At 38.3% G+C, this 21,090-nt stretch overlaps 1 protein-coding gene across 1 annotated transcript in view; it reads right to left on the reverse strand.

Moving 5' to 3' along the window:
* Window positions 1-15,603, reverse strand: part of Me2 (malic enzyme 2) — a 61,692-nt gene extending 46,089 nt beyond the window's left edge. The window contains exons 1-2 of the mRNA XM_076836814.1: window positions 15,470-15,603; window positions 1,902-2,022 (exon numbers count right to left, since the gene is read on the reverse strand). Of these exons, the coding sequence (XP_076692929.1) occupies window positions 1,902-2,009 (108 nt within the window). The 5' untranslated portion in view covers window positions 2,010-2,022; window positions 15,470-15,603. The remainder of the gene's footprint in view (window positions 1-1,901; window positions 2,023-15,469) is intronic.
* Window positions 15,604-21,090: the final 5,487 nt, after the last annotated feature.

The raw sequence follows: 21,090 nt of genomic DNA on the forward strand, positions 1-21,090 counted from the left end.
ACTTTTGGGAGTCTTGGAGATGAACTGAACACATCCTATACTGTGGGATGAACATGAGTCTTTGGGGTTGGAGTAGAATACTACACTTTGGATCCTAAATGTTCCCCAAAGTTCCACATGTCCCAGAGTGGAACTATGGGAAGTAGTAGTACATTTAAGAGGTGGGGCCTAGTGGGAGATCTCCAGGTAACTGGGAACATGCCCTCAAGAAAGATTGTGGGGCTGGTGTGTCAGTGTATGCCTGTAATTCCAAGAACTTGGGAGGCTGAGGCAGGAGGATTACAAGTTGGAGGCCAGTCTCAGCAACTTAGCAAGGCCCTAAGCAATGCCCTAAGCAACTTAGTGAGACCCTGCTGCAAAATTTAAAGAGTGAGGGATGTAGTTCAGTGGCAAAGTGCCCCTGGGTTCAATCCCCAATACAAAAAAAAAAAAAAAAAAAAAAAAGATTGTGGGGATAGTGGTCTCTTCCTTTCCCATAGCAGATCTGCTGTGCTGTGGGTGATTATCTCAGTATTACTATAGTAATGGAAAGTTATCACATCCACATACATCATTATTGAAAAATTCCTTATCCAGATTCTTGAACATACAGGTAAACATGCTAGGAGCAAAGAAGAAGCTTCTTCTTATAAGCTTCCTATAAGAAATTCTTTCCAGAATTATATTCACTTACTATTTAATAGACATGAATTTTAAACTAGAGTTAATATTTTATTTATTTTTGCTGCTGGGTGTGCTAAGTACATGCTATTATTGAACTCCACAGCCATCCATTATTTATGCTTTTTTTTTGGGGGGGGGTACTAGGGATTGAACCCAGGGGGTGTTTCACCACTAAGCTACACCCCTAACCCTTTTTATTTTTTCTTTGAGACAGGATCTCGCTAAGCTGCTTAGGGCCTCATTGAAACCTCAAAAACTATGAGCCAAAAGAACCTTTTTTTCTTTTATCTCAGGACCTCATTTAGTTGCTGAGGATGACCTTGAACTTGTAATCTTCCTGCCCCAGTCTTCCCAGTTGCTGGGGTTACAGTCAGGTGCCATCACACCCTGATTATTTTATGTATTTCTTAACCACGTACCAAATACTGTGCTAAGTATGTCAAAAATTTTACTTCATTCAATATGCAGAAAGTATCATGAAGTAGGAACTATTATTTTTGCTATTTTTCATATGACTTCAGATGAGCTTCTTAGAACTTTGTCACATGCCCAGAGTGTCACAGAAGTAAGGAGAAGTGCTAGAACTGAAGTCCAGACTGTGAAAATGCAGTCAGATCCTCTTAACTATCATGTTTACTATTTAATTTTGCCACTAAAAAATAAAGGGCTTTGCCCACCAAACCCAGCTCAGCCAAACAAAGTCATGACTGGAACTCAATACTGCCTAACACATCTGTTCTAAGAACAATAATAAAACCTTTCCTTTGAAGCATTACCTCCTAACTAATTATTTGTGTGCAAAGATTTGTGTCTAAAAAGCCTTGTGGAGATGGGGTGGGCTGGATTTTAAGCAAAGGTTCATTTCACAATTTTGACCTCACCCTCCAAAGGCCTAATGATTGGTCTAGCTTTGAGCTGGGTCAATGGATCCCATATCTGGCCAAAAAGTCCTGATAGAGTGCTGTTCTGAGATATTTTTCCATCTTTTCTTTTTAGCTAGGAAGTGAAAAATCAAGTCTTCTCTGGTGGTAAAAGTTGTGAAGAAAAAACTCTGGCAGTAAAGAATGAAAGTTCTTATAGAATGAATGAAAAGTTCATACAGAGAAAGCAAATGCCTCTGAAAAGTCTTAGTATAATGCTAATGAATACAAAATTTTCTTAACATCATTCTACAATATCAAACCTTTATCAGGAAGAGAGAAAATTTACATTGGCATGAACTAATTAATGTTACTAACCTTGTTTGTTCTTGGATTCAACATGAGTGGCTTGCCTTTCTCTTTCCTGTGCAAATGACGACAAGCCACGGAACAAGGAGTGGCAACTGCTCTTAACCGGGAAAACATCTTTTTCTTTCACCTGTCAAAAATGAAGCAAATAAACTGATGAGAAAAATATAGTAGAATTCCATGTACATAACATATCATCTTTCAAAAGTAGATTTAGAATCTTTCCACATGTGAAAATACTCTTTCAAAACGCATCTACTTTTCCTCAAGTTCTATCAGTTGGAAAAGGGCAGCCATATGCTGAAGGTGAAGACTTAACTTTCCTGATAGCACTCTTAATTCTTGGATAGTAATCAATCTTACATTTTATATACAACCTTCCATATGCCAGACCCCATACTGAACATTTAACTTCTTTCTAATCCACACAAATGTGATAATGTATGTGTCTCCTATTCTGAGAAACAAATTGAGAGGTTAATAAACAAGGATACATCTAAATAAACAGCAAAGTGGGTTCCATTTAATGAGCCTGTAAGTCAATTTGAAGGTGGAAAGGTAAGTCTAGGAAAGCGGAACATTTACATTGATGGATGAGAAGCTACACAAATTCTCTACCTAGAGCTAGAATTCTAATGTTCTCCATTCAATGTTTAAATTTAATGTACTAGTTTGCCTTAAAAAAAAAAAACCTATTGTTTAATATAAAAACCATGTAAATTGGCTAGAAAACATAGTAAGCAACGGTTGTCCTTTTAGACCTATCATAAACATATGGAAAACTACACATTAAACCCTAAATATTTAGTGGAGATAATAAATTCTTCTGCTTAATCAATTCTCCTACAAAGAACTAGAATTTACAATATCCATTTATTTTTTTAAACTTTACAATCATTGCAATTATCACAAAGTGATTTTTTTATTTTAAAATCATTTACAAAAGGACTTAAAAATTAATTTCTGAGAGGAAACTCACATAAAAGTAACAATTTCATTTTATTTATTTATTTTTGTTTGCTTTTTTTGGTATTGGAAACTGAACCAAGAGGTACCTAACTACTGAGCCACATCCTCAGTCCTTTTTATTTTTTATTTTGAGACTGGGTTTCCATAAGTTCCTTAGGGCCTCGCTAAACTGCCCAGGCTGGTTTCAAACTTGAAATCCTCCTGTTTCAGCCTCCCAAGTTGCTGGAACAACAGGTGTGTTTGACAGTAACTATCTTAAAGTGAACAATTCAGAGGCCTTTATTAACATTTTGCCACCTCCATCTAGTTCCAAAATATTTTCATACCCTATAAGACCCCATACCCATTACCCAGTTATTCCCTCTGCCCCTCCTCCCACCACCAATTTTCCTTCTGTCTTCCTTTTGCACTATCAAGAGACAAGCACTAGAAAATAACTGATCTGTTTTCTTAAAAAAAAATGTCACTGTCATGAAAGCAAAGATCAAGAACTACTGGAACTTATAAAAAACTAAACTGATAATAACTAAATGTAAAGCCCGATTATAGACTAAAATAATATTTTTAAAATGCTTCATATAAAGACACACTGTAGATGACAAAGTATTATATAACTTTAAATTTTCTGAATTTGCAAACCATATATAAGATATTCTAGCCAAGGACTGTGGTGCACATCCGTAATCCCAATGGCTCAGGGGACTAGGGCAAGAGGATTGTGAGTTCAAGGCCAGCCTCAGCAACTCTGTGAGGCCAAAGCAACTTAGCAAGACCCTGTCTCTAAACAAAATAAAGGGCTGGGATGTGGCTCTGTGGTTAAGCACCCTTGGGTTCAATCCCTGGGCCAAAAAAAAAAAAAAGATATTCTTACTCTGAATATATACTCTGAAGTACAAAGGGCCAAAGGAATGTGATCTTTGCATGCAATCTATTTTCTGAAATTTCTCAAAGCAAATTTTAAAAGATAGAAATTTACACAGTAGCTTCAAGTATACTAACAAATGCTAGAGTAGTGATCTAAATGTATGATAAAACCTCAGTGAAGACTGAAATGGCATTAAATTTTAGATGTAAATTTTTAGCGACATAACTACTGATGTTGTGAGAAAAGCCTTTTGGCTTCACTCTTCATTTCAAACTTTGTAGCAAAGAGGAACAGCCTCTGATAAACAGAAATTCAAAGCCACCAAAGGACTGCTTAAAAGTCCACATTAAAGGCAAAATGTGTATACTGTTAGGCTGTATTTGTTCATTTAAAAAAAAAAAAAATATATATATATATATCTTGCCTAAAAGAAATGCCAAAAAAGATATCGTCTAAAATAAGCTTTTATTTTCCAATAATTTTAGATTTAAAAAACGTTACAGACAGTACAAGAGTTCCCATGTACACTCAGTTTCTCCTGAGGCTTCGGAACAGATGTTGAAAGAATGAGTTGTTTCTAGGAAAGAAAAATGCCCCACCACAGCTTAAATTTCATCATCAGCCAAGACGCTGACTTTAAAGAGTCTCAAGACTGAATGGTTTCATGGGCAAAACAAGACTGTTTTATGATGATGCTGTTTGACACTCAGAGACCAGTAAGCTTTTCTAAAATGTAACAAGCTGTGACCTGTTTTGATATGGTGCTTGACTGAAGGATGTTTTTTACGTTTTTATAAGGTTGCAAACGGAAAAATGTATATGACAGAGATGCATATGGTTCATAAAGCCTAAATATTTACTCATGGTCCTTTACAAAAAATTTTGCTGATCCCTACTTCAAATTCCTATGATCTGAAAGGCAAGATATAAAATCTCCTGTGTTTTACAGAAAGATGGACAGACAGACAGACACACACACACAAGGTTCCAGTGGTGGCAGCATTTTTTCTTCTTTATTCATGTCCAGAGGTCAGCACTGACTTCAAATAGGGTTGTTTTGAAAGTGTTACTGATTATTTAATCCTGGGTACCTGAATATTCCAGTTTGCAATAACTATGTTGAAGTTGTTTTCTGCCATCCATGAACCTCAGAAATAAGGTATAATGTACTTGATGTTTCAAAAGCATTGCATAAGACTTAGTGTGTCACCAAAACACGCAGCTGTGGATGGTGATCTTGATATTAAGATATCAAGCTGTGTTGGAAATTCTTTAATATTGCCAAGAATGTTTCACTCATTTTAAAAAGCCATGAAACCAATTAAGCTTTAAATAGCCAAGCACATTGGGAAAACAATGAAAAAAAAGTATGAATAATTTGAAAGGTTTTCTGCTCTTTGAAAAATGTGGACCTGAGAGGCTGAGGAAGAAGGATCATATTCGAGGCCAGCCTTAGCAACTTAGCTAGGCCCTAAGTGAGATCTAAATTAGGAAAAAAGAAAAAAGAAAAAGAAATTGGAAAGCACTGTACAGGTAGCTAGGTCAAAACAAGAAGGATGGTATTATTCATAACTTCAAGGAAGAAATTTAAGAATTAATTGTGGGCCTTAAAGAAAATGACAAAGAATGTGAAATATGGGAAGAACAAAAGAATAGTGACTAAAAGGAAAAGCCAGCAATGAGAAATCTTCATAATACATTGTTAAAAAATAATTCAAGAGCTGGGCATGGTGGCCCATGCCTGTAGTTCCAGCTACTTGAGAGGCTCAGGAAGGAGGATCCCTTGATTCCAGGAATCTGAGGTCAGCCTGGGCAATAGGGTAAGATTCCCAACCTTTAAGAAAGACAAACAAAAACAAAAAAAAATGTACATGAGTTTTGGGGCTAGGGATGTAGCTCAGTGGTAGACTGTGTATGCACTAGGGCCTGGGTTCAATCTCCAGCACCCAAAGTGGGGAAGCTAAAACATTTGTACAAAAAAAGACACCATAAACAAAAATAAATGACAGCACAAGAGAAAGTATCACTTCATATCTAAGGATCCTATTTAGAATAAATGAAGAGCCCCTACAAATTTAAAAGATAAACTCAACAAAAGACCAGCAAAGAAATAAGAATAAATAACTCAGACAATAAGCAATTTAGATTATCCTCAGTAGTAACCAAGGAAATACAAATTAAATCTTCAACAAAATTTTAGTTTTTACCCAAACTGCCAAAAAAATTTTAAAAATTAATATGCAGTATTGGTGAAAGTACAGAAAACAAGAATCTTTAATAAGAATACAGCTGGATACAGTGGTATACACCTGTTATCCCAGCTACTCAGGAGACTGAGGCAGGAGGATCAAGTTTCAGGCCAGCCTCAGATATTAGCAAGGCCCTGTCTCAAAAAAATAAAAAGGGGGCGGGGAGCTCAGTAGTAGAGAACCTTTTGTTTCCATCCACAGTATTGTAAAAGAAAAAAAATTCATAGTCTTCTAGATGGAAATTTAGCCATGACTATAAATTTTGATAACAAATCCCTCATTCTAATAATTCCAATTATAGAGTATGCTAGAAAAATGCTCACAGAAGAATTTTTTTAAAAACTAGATGAAGATGTTCAAACTAGCATTAATAAAAAAAATGGTATCAAGAGTGCTTCATGAAAGGTTAAATAAGGTATAAAAACATCCATATCACAGAATATCACGTAACAATTTAAAGAGGGTAAAAACTACACAGGCTTTCATAAATATTATTTTAAATTAATTCGCTTTTTAAACTCGCATAGACCCATTTATGAGTCAATCCAATCAGAAATTAAAACATTAAATGCAATTCTAATATAACTTCTTTTGAGAAAAAAATGAGAAAAGTCTCTAGATATTGACACTGTTAATATTCCCTAAAATACTGTTTAGTGCAAGGAGCAAAATCCAGAATATATATGGCATGAAAAACTTATGCTTTTTTAAAAATTATATTTATTTACAACTTATATATAAATGTATAAAGATCTGGAAAGATAGAGAAGGACAAAGAGAAAAGGACAGATAATGTGAAATGTGACTTTAAACTTTGACTTGACATAATTTGTATTTCTTCCCCCCAGCTACTCACTCCCTTTCTTTGAAAGCAAATATTGTAACCAATTTCTTGTCCTAGACTTGTTTTAAAGTTTAAGGAAACAGGAAATTGGGGAGTGGGGGTTAATGGACCTACTGCCTATGTATAACATTAATGAACAAAATTTTCTATTCATAAAGGAAACAAGTATTTTTTCACTCTACTCACACAACAGTTCAGACACAGATTCTGTGAAGATGTACTTACTGCTTCTTTTCCAATACTTTGTACACTGCCTACTTCTGTGACCAGGTGTATATGGGATTTTCTCCGCACATTAAACAATTCTCTAGCAGATACCAACTAGGTGTCCTATAATTCAATTCAATACAATTCTGACACCACCTGGAGATAGTGTCAGATGCCACAGATTAAGTGTTCAGTCCCACAAGACTGCCCTTACTTCAGATGCCAACTCTAAGTAGTAAGTTGTCAACTATACTTCTAACAAACCAGTGCACACAGTGGGATTCCCACTACTTACTTCTGGTTTGATAAAGAACAATTCCCAGTGTGGGAGGCCAACCTTATGGGTGACTGAGTTACACTCCCCAGCTGGGTGCTGAGGCACTCAGTCACAGAAATGGGCGTGTCTTGCTACAGCCCCATGGGTGAAGCTATGCTCACCTGTTCCTTTGTAATATAACCCCTTGCCCTGTTTAGGATAGAATCTTCCATGGAAGTGCCTTGTGCGTGTCCCCTCCTCTTACTGTGCCCTTGGGTGTGGCCTACCCAGGTGTCAGTCAACCTGCCTACAGTGGACATCAAGAAGATAGACTCAGCCCCCTGAAACCTGACCCCTTGCCTCATTTGAATAGCTTCTCCTCAATAAAAGGGGTCAGCGTGTGCTCTAGCTCTCTCTCTTTCTGTGGACCCTTAAGGTCAGAGGAGCCGTCACAGCAATCCCAAAGAAAAAGGTATTTGTGTCTCTTGTGTGGTTATTTCATGCAGCCCAGTTAGCCCAGTTTAACTAGAGTGACCCCTGAGCCTTTTAGTCGTGAGAACAGAAACCCGGCATCCCAGACCTCAGAAGAAAACTTTTACTTATATTTACCAGTTTATTACAAAGGATATACAAAAGATACAGATGAACAGCCAAATAAAGAGGCACACAGGACAAGGTATGGGGGAGGGGAGAGCTCCCAGCACCTTAGGTATTAGGCAACCCAAGAACCTCATGATATCTTCTCTAGAGCTTATTGTCCAGCACTGCCCTTCCCAGAGGTCAAGAGCAGGGCTGAAAGACCGATCACCAGGTCTGTCTAGTGACGAACCCCATCCTGGAACTCCCAAAGGGTCTTATTCTAAGTCACCTCAGAAATACACATTCAGAGATAATCAAAAGGGGCTCATCATAAATGACAAGAGACACTCCTATCAGGAAATTCCAAGCATCTCAGGAGCTGTGTGTCAAGAACAGGGGCAAAAACCAAATATATCTTGTATAACACTACACTATTTTAATATGTAATTATGACTCTGATATTTACAGTTTCCTTCATAAAGTAGAAGATACGATATATCAGTTTATCTATATTATCTATAATCTCTATGTATGTGTGTGTATTTTCTGGACAATAAGCTCTATAAAAATTCTTACACAAGATTTCATGAGGATGGTGGGTTGCCTAATCCCTTAGGATGCTGGGAGCTCTCCCCTCTCCCATATTTTGCCCTAATGCCTTTTCACCGGTGTCTTTCGTTTATTTCTATAAAAATTTTTCCTGTATAGTTTATATACACAAGCCCCAAGCTAAACTGTTTTATTCTAACTAGTGGATTTACATACTTTAAACAGACTTTCTGTGAATAACAGTAAGTTATTATAATAAGTGTTAGATATCAGCTAATTTAAAACTCTTATTTAAATAAAAAAAATTAAGCTCAAAGATAGAAATTGGTACATCCAATTTTACTCATCTAGTTAGTAGTCCAGGGTTCTAGATTGATTTACCTTTCTTAATCCAAATTTTTTAGTCCCTGAGTTTTAGTTATGCTGCTCCTCTTGCTTAGATGCAAGACAAAATTTAATTTACTAAATAAATAATTTATCTACTTCATAGCATTTTAGTTATCGATTTCAGATATGCCATTTTTTTCACTTCAATTATTTTATGTATATATTTCAGTTTGGATCTTTTATTATATATATGTGTTCCTGTTTCATACCTTAAAAAATCTTGGTTTCATTAAATATTTGTTCTGAAGACCTTTCCAAGACCTTCCCAAGATTAGTATTCTAAAGTCTTTAGTGCCTAGATATCTATCTATAAGCTCATTATTTTGAAAACAGTAATCTTTGACAGCACTCCCTACATGTTGTGTGCTGTAGAAAGCAACATTTGGAGACAGTTTTAAGTTTGCCTTTATAAAATCCAGAGGGTTTACAGGGTAAACCCAGTTTCTAAATTAGTTTCTGTACTAAATAGTAACACACCTCAGGGGAAGAATTCCAAACCCAAATTCAAATGAGTAAAAGATTTAGGATTCTGTTTTTGGTGTGAAGTCAGTGGCACAACTCTCACCTCCATGCCAGGGAAGATACAGATTTCCCAGTGACCCCCTGCCACCCCACCAAGAGGGCAGTGCTTTCTCATGAAGTACAATTAATCTGGGATCCCAATGTCATACAGACTTGGGAAATCAGTTTCCATCTCCTGGTGAGCAATATTACTACTTCAGACCCTTCCTAGTATTTATTGTTCCCTGTCTACCCACGGGACACTTTTCTACCACTCCAGCTCACTGCCAGAGGTTATTTCTTCATTTCTGCATGTGCAAATTTCCCTTTCTTGCTTTCAAACCTGGCTCTGTTTCTATTTCAGTTACCATTACTGTGTTTTTAGAGTAAGAAAGGGAAATTCCAACATGTGACTAATCGACCACCTTAAAGTTGAAGTTGATACAGTCATCACTTTGAACATATGTTATAATTACTTAGTCCTCTATTGTGCCCCTACCACATAACAGGGCCAGAATGAGATCAAAAGTTAGTACTGCTCATATATTTCTACTTAAAGGTACAGCAGTCCATGTCTTTCTAGCTATTATGAAACTTACATTTGATAAAAATTTATTAAATCACCACACGTACTACTCTCTTAATGTTCTACTGTTATCTATAGCTCTCCTTTATGAATTAAAAAAAAAAAAAAAAAAAAAGCCCAGAGCAGTGGCACATGCCTGTGATCCTAGAGACTCAGGAGGCTGCGAAGGATAGCAAGTTCAAAACCAGCCTCAGCAACTAAGCAAGGCTTTAAGCAACTTAGCAAGATCTGCCTCAAAATAAAAAATAAAAGGGGCCGGGGATGTGGCTCAGTGGTTAAAACTACAGGCTTTCCCCAAGTTTTTTCTTTCCTTTTTTTTTTTTTTATAACTTCTATGTACCTATGAATTATCTTCACTACCTCAATAATTAGATATCTATTAAAAATGTACACTGCAGAAGAATAAACAGGAGCCTGCTTTGAGAAACTTCATTGATTTTAATTTTAAGAGAATCTGCTTTATAAGAGATTATTTACTCAGTTTCTTTAATTAGCAAGTTCTTGAAGTCTACTTTTAAGTATAATATGATTCAAATCTGACTTCATATCTTTCAGGATTATATTGTTTAGAAGGTCCATGCCACTTTACATTCATTAACATACTGCAGAAAGCACTAACCACTGACTCTAGATTCTGTATACACCAAGTTTCTGTAATCCTTTACAAAATTAGCCAAACTATATAATATTATTAGTAATATTAATTACAGCAACAGCAGCAGAAAAATATGCACCTGGTAGCTTCCCCTCCACTATAATGGTATTAATAAAAGAGGACACCCAGGCGAAAGGAGGAGAAAACCTAAATTTTGGCATTGTTATTTAAGAAAAAAAAAAGAGTCTTGAAGGACAACTTGATCACATGTTTATGTGGTTCTTTCAGGGATAACATCATTACTTGCCATAATAAAAACTTTGGTACCAAAACATTATAATACACTGGTGAGGTAGGCAAATTTAAAGGTAGTATGGATACATTTTATTTTATTTTATTTTATTATTTATTTATTTTTTTTTTTAAAGAGTGAGAGAGAGGAGAGGGAGGGAAGAGAGAATTTTAATATTTATTTTTTTTTAGTATTTGGCGGACATAACATCTTTGTCTGTATGTGGTGCTGAGGATCGAACCCGGGCCGCACGCATGCCAGGCATGGCGCGCTACCGCTTGAGCCACATCCCCAGCCCCTACATTTTATTTTAAATCAAAGGCAATCTGAAAAAAATATCTTTTGCAATCAGCAGTTAACTTAATTAAGACCAACATTTAAAATATGAAGTCTTATATTTTCAGCTCTAATTTTGCTTCTATCAAATACTGAATTCAGCCTGTATAATAAAGGTTCCATCACCTGTCACAGATAACTGTGATGATCAAATAATAAAATATATGTAAAAGAGTATTATAATTTGTAAAAAATTTTTAAAATTATTATAATCATTAAATTACTCAAGTAAAATAAAATATAAAATAGAATTTAATAGTGTTTTTTGTGTTTTTTTGGTACCAGGGATTGAACTCAGGGGCACTCGACCACTGAGCCACATCCCCAGCCCTATTTTGTATTTTATTTATAGACAGGGTCTCACTGAGTTGCTTAGCACCTCACTATTGCTGAGATTGGCTTTGAACTAGCGATCCTTCTGCTTCAGCCTCCTGAACCACTGGGATTACAGGTGTGCACCATGGCACCTGGTTTAATAGTGTTTTTAAAACAAGTAGGCATGAATAAGAAAATAAATAAATAAGAAGAAAAATACCCAATCTTTGCCAAAATTAGAATGCAAGACAGTTACAAAGAGAAACTGACAGGTGGAGTTATTATCAGCTGGAGACACATAAAATGAGGAAAACCACACCTAACTACTTATGTTTTATAGTAGGACAGAAGAATAAAAGAAGTAAAAACAAGAAACAAGCCTGGGTGTGGTGGCACATACACCAATAATCCCAGTGGGAAGCTGAGGCAGGAGAATCCAAATTGAAGGACAGCATCAGCAATTTAACCAGAATCTGTCTCAAAATTAAAAAAAAAAAAGGGTGGGTAGGGCTGGGATTGTGGCTCAGCGGTAGAGCACTCGCCTAGCACGGGCGGGACCCAGGTTTGATTCTCAGCACCACATAAAAATAAAGGCATTGAGTTGTGTCCATCTACAAAAAAGATCCTCTCTCTCTCTCTCTCTCTCTCCTTTAAAAAAAAAGGGGGGGGGAGGGGAGTGGGCAGAAGGCTGGGGATGTAGTTTAGTGGTAAAATGCCCTGGATTCAATATCCAGTAGAGGAGAGGGGTGAGAAAGAAAAGAAAACCAGGAAACAAAAGATGGTTGAGATTTCAACTTTAAATAAACATGCTATATCAAGCTACTTACTCCACAGTTTCTTGGATACCATTAGGGCATACCTCATTTCTCCCCTCGTGTGTCTCTGTCATTCAACCATACCTGGTCCTTTCCAAAAGTAAATTTTGATAAAGAAGAGGGTTCTTGAACTGGGAGGCAGTGGAACTCCCTCTCCATGGTGTTTACAACCTGGATTGGGACTAAAACTGTTATGTCACTGGCTGCTGGAAGTCACCCTCCCCAGACCTTTACCCAGGAGGCAGAAAAGAGTTGGTTAAGATCTGGGAAGACTGTTCAGGAGAGACCAAAACACTAGACACTGTTCACTAAAGAGAGGTCTTGGCTAATTATCAATTAAGAATCTGTTGTCACCCTGTGTTCCCAAATGATCTGGTGTTAGTATGGAAGACATTTTCACTGGTCTGTAACCAAATAAGAATCTAAGACAATGTAATATATTCATAATACTAAACTATTTTTTTGTTTTTATGTCATAATTATGACCTTTCTACCTTTTGGATGGTAAAAATATTCTCTTTTAGGAAAGGATGGGGACAGTAGATTGCAGTAGTTTTTAAGAAGGTCCTTACTCTTGTCAGAATTAAAAACTGGCAGTCTTACCTCTAGTCCCAAATGTCCCACCCCCATAAATATATTTTTAAAAAACTTGTCTATAAAGTCCAATCTGGGAACCACTAAGAAGTCTAATTTTTTTCTCATCAATAAAACAGGGAAAGGGAACTCTGTTTTGCAGAATTGTGTAAAGATAATAGATATATAAAGCATCAAAACCTTAGAGCTTTATAATCTTAATTGTCATAATTGTTGAGCTTGATTGACTTGAAGGTTTATTCACTAAGACATATACCTAGGTTGTCTAGCAAGAGTGGTCAAAGAGCAAGCTCCAGAGTCAACCTGTCTGAACTTCAAATCCTGGCTTTGCCATTTGCTACACTGGTGATTCTGAGTTAAGCTACAACCTCCCTGAGTTGCAATTCTTTCATTACTCAAATGGGGATGTACAAGAAAAGCTATTAAATAAGGCTGTTTTAAGAAGTCAATTAGATAATCCATTTAAGATACTTATCACAGCGCTCTGAGTGCTTTGATGAGTGCATTGATTATCAGTCATTCTTATGACCAAGGTGGTCATAAGTTGCTTTCTAAATGCCTGCTAGTTTCTCCATCAACATCTTCTAAAGATGAAATCCATACTAAGAGGCTCTGAAGATAATCATGACTAACATTCATTTAAAGCATTTCTTCAATTTAAATCTCCAGATCAAGAATGAGAATTTGTCAACAGATCCAGGCAAATCAAACATCTCTATGGAGTTGATTCATTACTTCTGAAATCTGTATCAAGTTCACCAAACTAAGTATAACATGCAGCCATATAAGCAAAAAATTTTTTTTAAAAATTAGTTAACCTTTAATAAATTCACCAACATATTAAAATTTTAGTTTAACCTAAGTAAACTTTAATATGGATTAGAATAGCTTCTTTATGTGAAATTAAATGCAAATTAGACATAAATAGCTTTATAATAGCGTTTAACTTACCCAAAACAAAAACAACAACAAAACCCAATCCTAAAATGGTAAATAAGTTTTTCCTTTATAATTCTCACATGTATTTTCATTAAAAAACAGAAACATACACAAACACCTTAGAAGGGTGAAACCCAGAAGCAGCTCTTTTTCAGTAACAACTATTAAGCATGAGTATGTTACTCTCAAGAGAATGAAGAACGTCTATAAAAGCATTACCCAACATTTTCTATTAATGCCTGATAAAGGTTATATGATAAAGCGCTTCTGGCCTCTATATAGAATTTTCAAGGCTTTCTAACTATCGTTAAGAGTCAGGACCAAGTTACAAATCAGGCCAAAAGTTGATTAAAAGTCTAATTTAAAAGACAATTAGGGCTGGGCTTGTGGCTCAGCCATAGAGCATTCACTTAGCATGCTCTTGCCCTGGGTTCGATCCTCAGCCCCACATAAAAATAAATAAAATAATGTGTCCGACTACAACTAAAAAATAAATATTAAAAAAAGACAATTAAACCTTTGTTCTGTATTTCTGCAAGCTGTGTAACATAACAATCTATAATCAACTAGTTATATACTCACACAAAGATACATCTATTTGTTTTGGGAAAATGACTTCTCTGACTTCCAGAATATTTTGATACTAAAGCTGAAAATTTATGACATTACTTTGCAATTAGTTTAACAACAGGTACAAGTCCTTAAGGGAACACACACGTTAAGAGGGGAGAGTGGAACTATGAAGTTAGACTGCTTGAGTTTGAATCCAGGTTTTTAACTTAACGTTCCTAACTAAGCCTCGGCTTCTTCGTTTGTATACTGGGAGATAATAACAGTACCGACCCCAAAGGGTTATTCTGAGATAATCTACTGAGAGGAGTGCCCCGCCCATCAGGAACAACAGAGCTTCTACTGTTATCCCAATCACAACATTAAAAGAAATAACAATGCCATTAACTGCTTTGCTTAGAAGTGACTGCCACAAGCCTCAGGAAGGCAAATCCACAGGTATGAGATGACAAAACGTTTCGTAAAGAAGCACTTCGGTGGAGGTTATTTTGATCTCGCCTTTCACAAGCCACGTTAACTTTCTAGACTAATCTTCTGAACCAAAAAATAAATAAATAAATAAAGTCAAACCTAAGGTCACAAATGCAACACCACAGGCAGAGTTGGTTGTCGCGAGCGTTAAAGAAACACCTGCCAACCCTGGTGCACAGATGCTATTTCAAATGAATGGACTGAACCACTCCGGAACCACTCGGATCTTAGAACTTTCTAGTCTGCAGCAACTCTCTTTAAATGAGGAACACAAACACTGCCACTCCCTCATCCCGGCTGAGAAAAATACTCTGTCTAAGGGGTTTCCAGCCACAAAAATCGGTCTTGACCGGCTCCAGAGGAGGAAAAGAAAAGATGCCCAACCCCCGGGGGTGGGGTGGAAACCCCGGCACCAGCGAGCGTGGAAACCGGGAAAACATGCCCCAAAAGCATGCGCCGGATCCGACCAGCCCCACACCCTCAGCTCGGGCTGCGCCGGCCGTTTACCTTCATCCCGCCGCGCATCCGCCAGACGCGGGCCACACGCGTGGAGGCCGCGCTCGGCTTCTCGGGCCGGTCCCGAGAAGGCCGGCGCCCGCTCCTCGCCCAGCCCCGCAGCGCCAGGCCGCCCTCAACTGCGTACCGTGCCATGCCTTACCAGACGTTTCACCCAGCGACAGGTGGTGCTTCGGGCGGAGAGGCCGCGGCCCTGCAGCCCGCTCCGCGATGCTCAGCCCCGGCTCCGCCCGGCCCTTCTCAGCTCCGAGTTTCTGAAGCCTGCACCACCTCTGGCTTGCACTGGCCTGGGCGGCCCCACACGTTCCGAGGTAGCCAGGAAAGCCGCGCCGGCCCATGGGCGGACGGACGGGCGCGCGGACCAATGGGAGGCAAGGAGCCGGCCGCGGGGCGGGGCTCCGCCTAGAGGCCTCGCCGCCGGGGGCTCGGGTTCCGCGAGCAGCACCTTCTTTAGCTCGAATCCATGAGGTTAACTGCTCAGAGGCCACGCACGCTTGTGTGGTGGCGATCCCGAGGACGGGAGAAGGACCCCTCAGAGTAGGAGGAACTCGGAGGTGCGCCTCCGTGAAAGAGCTGAGGTAGATTAACGGCGGCCCACGCCGGTCCCTCCTGGGGTCTACCGGAGTGTGGGGGGTCGGGGCCGAACGTTCGCGCGAGAAGAGGCTCTGCGCAGGCGCGGGCGGGGGTATCTGCGGGTACCAGTCTCGGAGTCCCGGGGGAAGAGAGGAAGCTGAGGTCTGGGTCCCTCCTGCACGATCCGTAGAGGATAGGAGACGGTGAAGCTGGATACGGGGCAGAAGAATGGAAAAGGAGAAGGGGGAGTGCCCAAGAAACACTAGGCTCCCGCACTTGAGGAACTCTTTGTGTTTCGGAGCTGTTTTTATCAGGGTGTGTAAGACTGGCTCTTCCTCAAAATTCTATGCCACTCTTCACCGCCGGTGACACAGTTATGGATCCGCAGGGGATTTACTAATCATCCCTACCGCCACGTAACCATAAAGAGATATTCAGTGTTCTCGGGAAAGCGCCGGTGCGCGAAATTTTCATGTCCTTGAAAGAGGCAAGAACCACGCCTTCCCACATCTGAACACACCCACGGTTAGGGTTTAGGAGGATGTTTGTTCATTCTTAATTCAGAAATGTTGCCACCAGAAATTCCTTACAGTATTCGAAGTTTTATACACTTAAAATGGTAATGACAATTTAAGAAATAAGATGCAAGGCATATGGAATAGGCAATTTAAAAGAGATGGAAATTTAGGATGGAGAAAATTGAGGAGTACCAGAGAAAAACGAATCATTCCCTTCCAAAGTCTGACAATTATGTAAATTCTGGAGCAACTGTGCCACTCTGAACTTTGAAGGGTGGGGCAGGTGAGAGAACACTGTAGTTAGATTACAAATGATAGGTATGGCTGCTATAGTAACCACCGCAGTAAAAAGGGCTATAAATAAGCGTGACCTAAAATAACCCTGCTAGCCAGAAATTTTCAAGATGCAGAAAGCTGAATGAAGGAAACTTCAAAACTTCAACTGCCTTTGTAGATGCTTCATCAATAGAGAAATAAGAGGCAAGGCATAAGGAATAAATAAATTCTTTTTTCTTTGAAATTTTGTCCTATGCTAGAATAATTCCAAGAGAAAGAGTTGTAGAGAGCTATCATGGGTGGGACTTATTTTGGTTTAATTGAGGTCAGTTCATCCTTATTAAATGAAATGTCTGCTAATGTCAAGGAGGCATATACCTGTTTGGCTGGTCGACTACAATCCACTTATTATTATTATTTTTTTTTTTCTGTTTAGACACTTCCAGTGATTGGTCAAAGGCTTCTTGTGAAAAAAACATACTACTAATTCATTATTAGAAAAACAGGCTTTTTCTGCTACTACATACACCCTCATCAGTATGTTATAAAGGATGTTACTAAATATGTTGATGAACAACCCGATGGAAAACATGCATGGGGCAAGGTATATGAGAAGGGATGGGGAAACTCCTTGTCCTCTCTGGCCATGCCACCCTCCAGGCACCTCTACACTTTCAGCAATCAGGAAATTCTCACACCCTGTCCTCTAGGGTTTAGGGAGGTTACGTTACATAAGCATGATAGATTTCATCTTTGACCACTGATGATCAATTTAACCTTCAACTGGAGATCAATGGTAGGTCTGAAAGTTCTAATTCTAACCACATGGTTGGTTTTCCTAGAACCAGCCTCCTTGGTCCTGAGGCTATCTTGGAACCCACCGGGTGTTCCCTCATTAGAGCAAAAATTCTCTTATCACCCCCAAAATTCCCAGAGATTTAATAACTCAGTATCGATGTTATCACTCACAGTTACAAAAGTCATGAACTCTGCATCATGAGCTGGGGATAGAGACCAGAAGATAATCATAGTGCCCAATCTGCAAAGATTTTAGGAGTTCTGTTTCAGGAACCAGGGCAGAGACCAAGTAGATGTTTCTTGTTATATCACAGTATCACAGGCTTCTTATCCAATATGGTGGTAGAGCTATGGAACACTTGAAAGGTGGCTAGTTTTAAAGGGAGATACATCCTGTATTTGAAGTAATTAAAAAACTGTAAAATATATCAAGAACATTGATCACATGTCAAAGCAATAATTTGGATATTCTGTGTTAAGTGACATACATTAAAATTAATTTTATCTCTGTTCACTTTTTTAAGTACTGGGGGTTGAATCCAGGGCCTCACACATGCTAGGCAAGCATTTCGCTACTTATCTATATCCCCTTTTATCTTTCTTTGTGCCGCAGAACATTTAAAATTACATTTTGGGGTGGCTGGGGAGTATAGCTCAGTAGTAGAGTGTATATCTAGCATGAACAATGCCTGGGATTGATCCTTAGCACAAGAAAGAGAAAGGAAGGGAAAGTAGGAAGGAAGAAATATGTAGCTCCTATTTGTGGCTCATATTTTATTTCTGTTGGACACTGCTGGTCTAAGAGGACCATGTTAGAACCACAAGGGAAGCAGCTGGGTGGAGCTTCTGGAAAGGCTTAAAGACTCGCATGTGCCTTTGTTTTCTTTTCCTTTCTTCTCTTTTTTCCCTCCATTCCAGTTCTTTTTGCCAGAAATGTTTGGAGGCATGGCATCCATCACTGGGCCACATGATGACAAGTAAGAACATGAAGGCCTGCGCTCTAAGGATTTTAGCAGTATGGAAGAGCTTGAGACTCTCTCTTCCAATGCATACACATGTGTACTTGAACAATTAATATAGCAACCTAACATATTCCTTTGTGTAACAGGTACTTGGTGACATATTATTTATGTTAGGGATCTAAACAAGGAAAGGATGGGAAAAGACATGTAATTGGAAGATATGAGTAATCTTTAGTGGTAACATGACACCTAAAACCCCCTCTGCTAGTTTCAATAGACAAGAATTACACTAAAATTAAACTCCCAGGAATTATATCCTTTAAAAGGTCTTTAAAGTATATCCTCTACATCCTTTAAAGTAAAATTGTCCCTACCACTGATCATGCTTTTTATTAATGATTGAAAACAGATGCGTGGAAAGTGAGTCACATACTTGAAACAATAATCATCTTAAACTGAAAAATCCTGAACTATTTTGAGTTTATTATTTAGCCTTTACCAGTTCAGTATTGCTGGAACTGAGTTATTTCATCTTTCAGTGATGCTGTTATAGTGAGACACTAAGATGTCTCACTGGTTAATATTTAAGAGGCCAAAGGGAATCAATAGAAATGATGCAAGTGTGTAGATATTTTTTAAGTCTAGGAATTCTTAAAAATGATTTTAAAGATCTTATGTCTAATAAATTAGGCCAAGAGCACACAGGACCAAAGTACTATTATTATTATCATCATTGCTACTACTAGATCTGACATCGGCAGTTTGACCTAATAGGAGTTATAAGCTAAAGAAAGAAGTATAAATTAAGTTATTATGATAGGAACAAGACTTGTACATTTTAACAGTAACTGTTAGAAATGATTTTTAGGCACAGAAAATAAAAAACCCTATTAGAATTAGTTTATCCCAAGAGAGGCCTATTTTTCAAAATAGGAAATAAATAAGTAGGGCCTGGCACAGTGGTGCATGCCTATAATCCCAGTGGCTCTGGAGGCTGAGGCAGGAGGATCGTGAGTTCTAAGCCAGCCCCAGCCTTAGTGAGACATTGTCTCAAAATAAAAAATAAAGAGGGCTGGGGATGTGGCTCAGTGGTTAAGCGCCCCTGGGTTCAATCCCCAGTACCTAAAAAAAAAAAAAAAAAAGTAACATAGGAGTAGGTCCAAGGCTGACCAGGACTCAGTCATATCCTGAATGTTCCCTGAGGGAGTGAAAAAGACAGGTCTTCCAATGAGTGGAGATAGATCCTGACAATCCTTGACCAGAAATAAGGCTCAACTGAAGGAGAATGCAGATAACCCATTTATGGATAATCCGTGAGTTCGAATGTGGGCTGGGGCTACAAATTTTCTGGACAAATGCCTCAATTTTTCATCACTTTTTTTTTTTTTTTTTTTTACTGTTTACTTGTTTATGTTGAAGTAAACAGTATACTTTGAGTATACTTTGGATATTTGGAATACTTGAATTCTAGAGCTCTCTTTCTTTCACACTTTTTTTTTTTTTTTTGGTACTGTGGATTGAACTCAGTGGTACTTGACCTCTTGAGCCACATCACAGCCCCATTTTGTATTTTATTTAGAGACGGGGGTCTCACTGAGTTGCTTAGCACCTCTCTGTTGCTGAGGCTGGCTTTGTACTCACAATCCTCCTGCCTCAGCCTCCTGAGCTGCTGGGATTACAGGCTTGTGCCACCATGCCCAGCTCTCACGCATTTCCCCCCCACACACATTCTTTTAGTAAGGCACTGGGCATCTTTTTCTCCTGTCAGTGGGCAGGATTAAATTTTTCCTACCTATCTCAAAAAGCATTGAAAGGAGATGAGGTGAAAATGTGCAAGAGTTTTGTAAAGTTAGAAGGATGAAATGCAAACAAAGAATTCTCATTCAGGCTCCCTGCCTGGAATGTAGATGAAGTTCAGTAAATATTAATAACCATTCATTAAGCAGTTAATATTTGCTAAGCATTATTCTAAGGCCCCTCCTATATATATTAAAATAATTTAATTATCTTAACATTATGAGGTAAGTATAATTATTATCCCATTTTAAATGTGGAAAAATTGAGGACTTAGAGGTTGATTTGTACAAGGAAACCACCAATAAATAAGTGATACACAATATATTTTGTGTACAGTTCAATGTCTTTTAAAGATAAGAAAAAACCTGTGGAGCACTATGTCAGGCCCACCCCCTCCCTCCTTCCCTTCTCTACCTGGGAACCCCACCCCCATCATTGTAAGCTGTCAGTTAAAACCCCCTTTATGATTCAAGGATAAATTCTAGACCCACCTCTTCAGTGGCCTATGGTATGTATAAAAGTATGTAAATGCACACTGGAATCAATGGAGAACTTTCCAAAAATTGTTATCTATCCTATACCAATAAGAGTCATATATATATATATATAAAATAGTACTAGGGATTGAAGCCTAGGTTGTTCTACTACTGAGCTACATCCCCAGCTCTTTTTAATTTTGAGACAGAGTCTTGCTCTGTAGCAGAGGCTGGCCTGGTAATTGCAATCCTTCTACCTTAGTCTCCTGAGTAGCTGATTGTAAGGGTGTGCCACCACACCTGGCTATTTTATATACTTCTAATAAAGTATATTATAAATTCCATGAGAGTAAGAATTTATAA

This window comes from Callospermophilus lateralis, chromosome 17, assembly GCF_048772815.1.
Source record: "Callospermophilus lateralis isolate mCalLat2 chromosome 17, mCalLat2.hap1, whole genome shotgun sequence".
NCBI lineage: Eukaryota > Metazoa > Chordata > Mammalia > Rodentia > Sciuridae > Callospermophilus > Callospermophilus lateralis.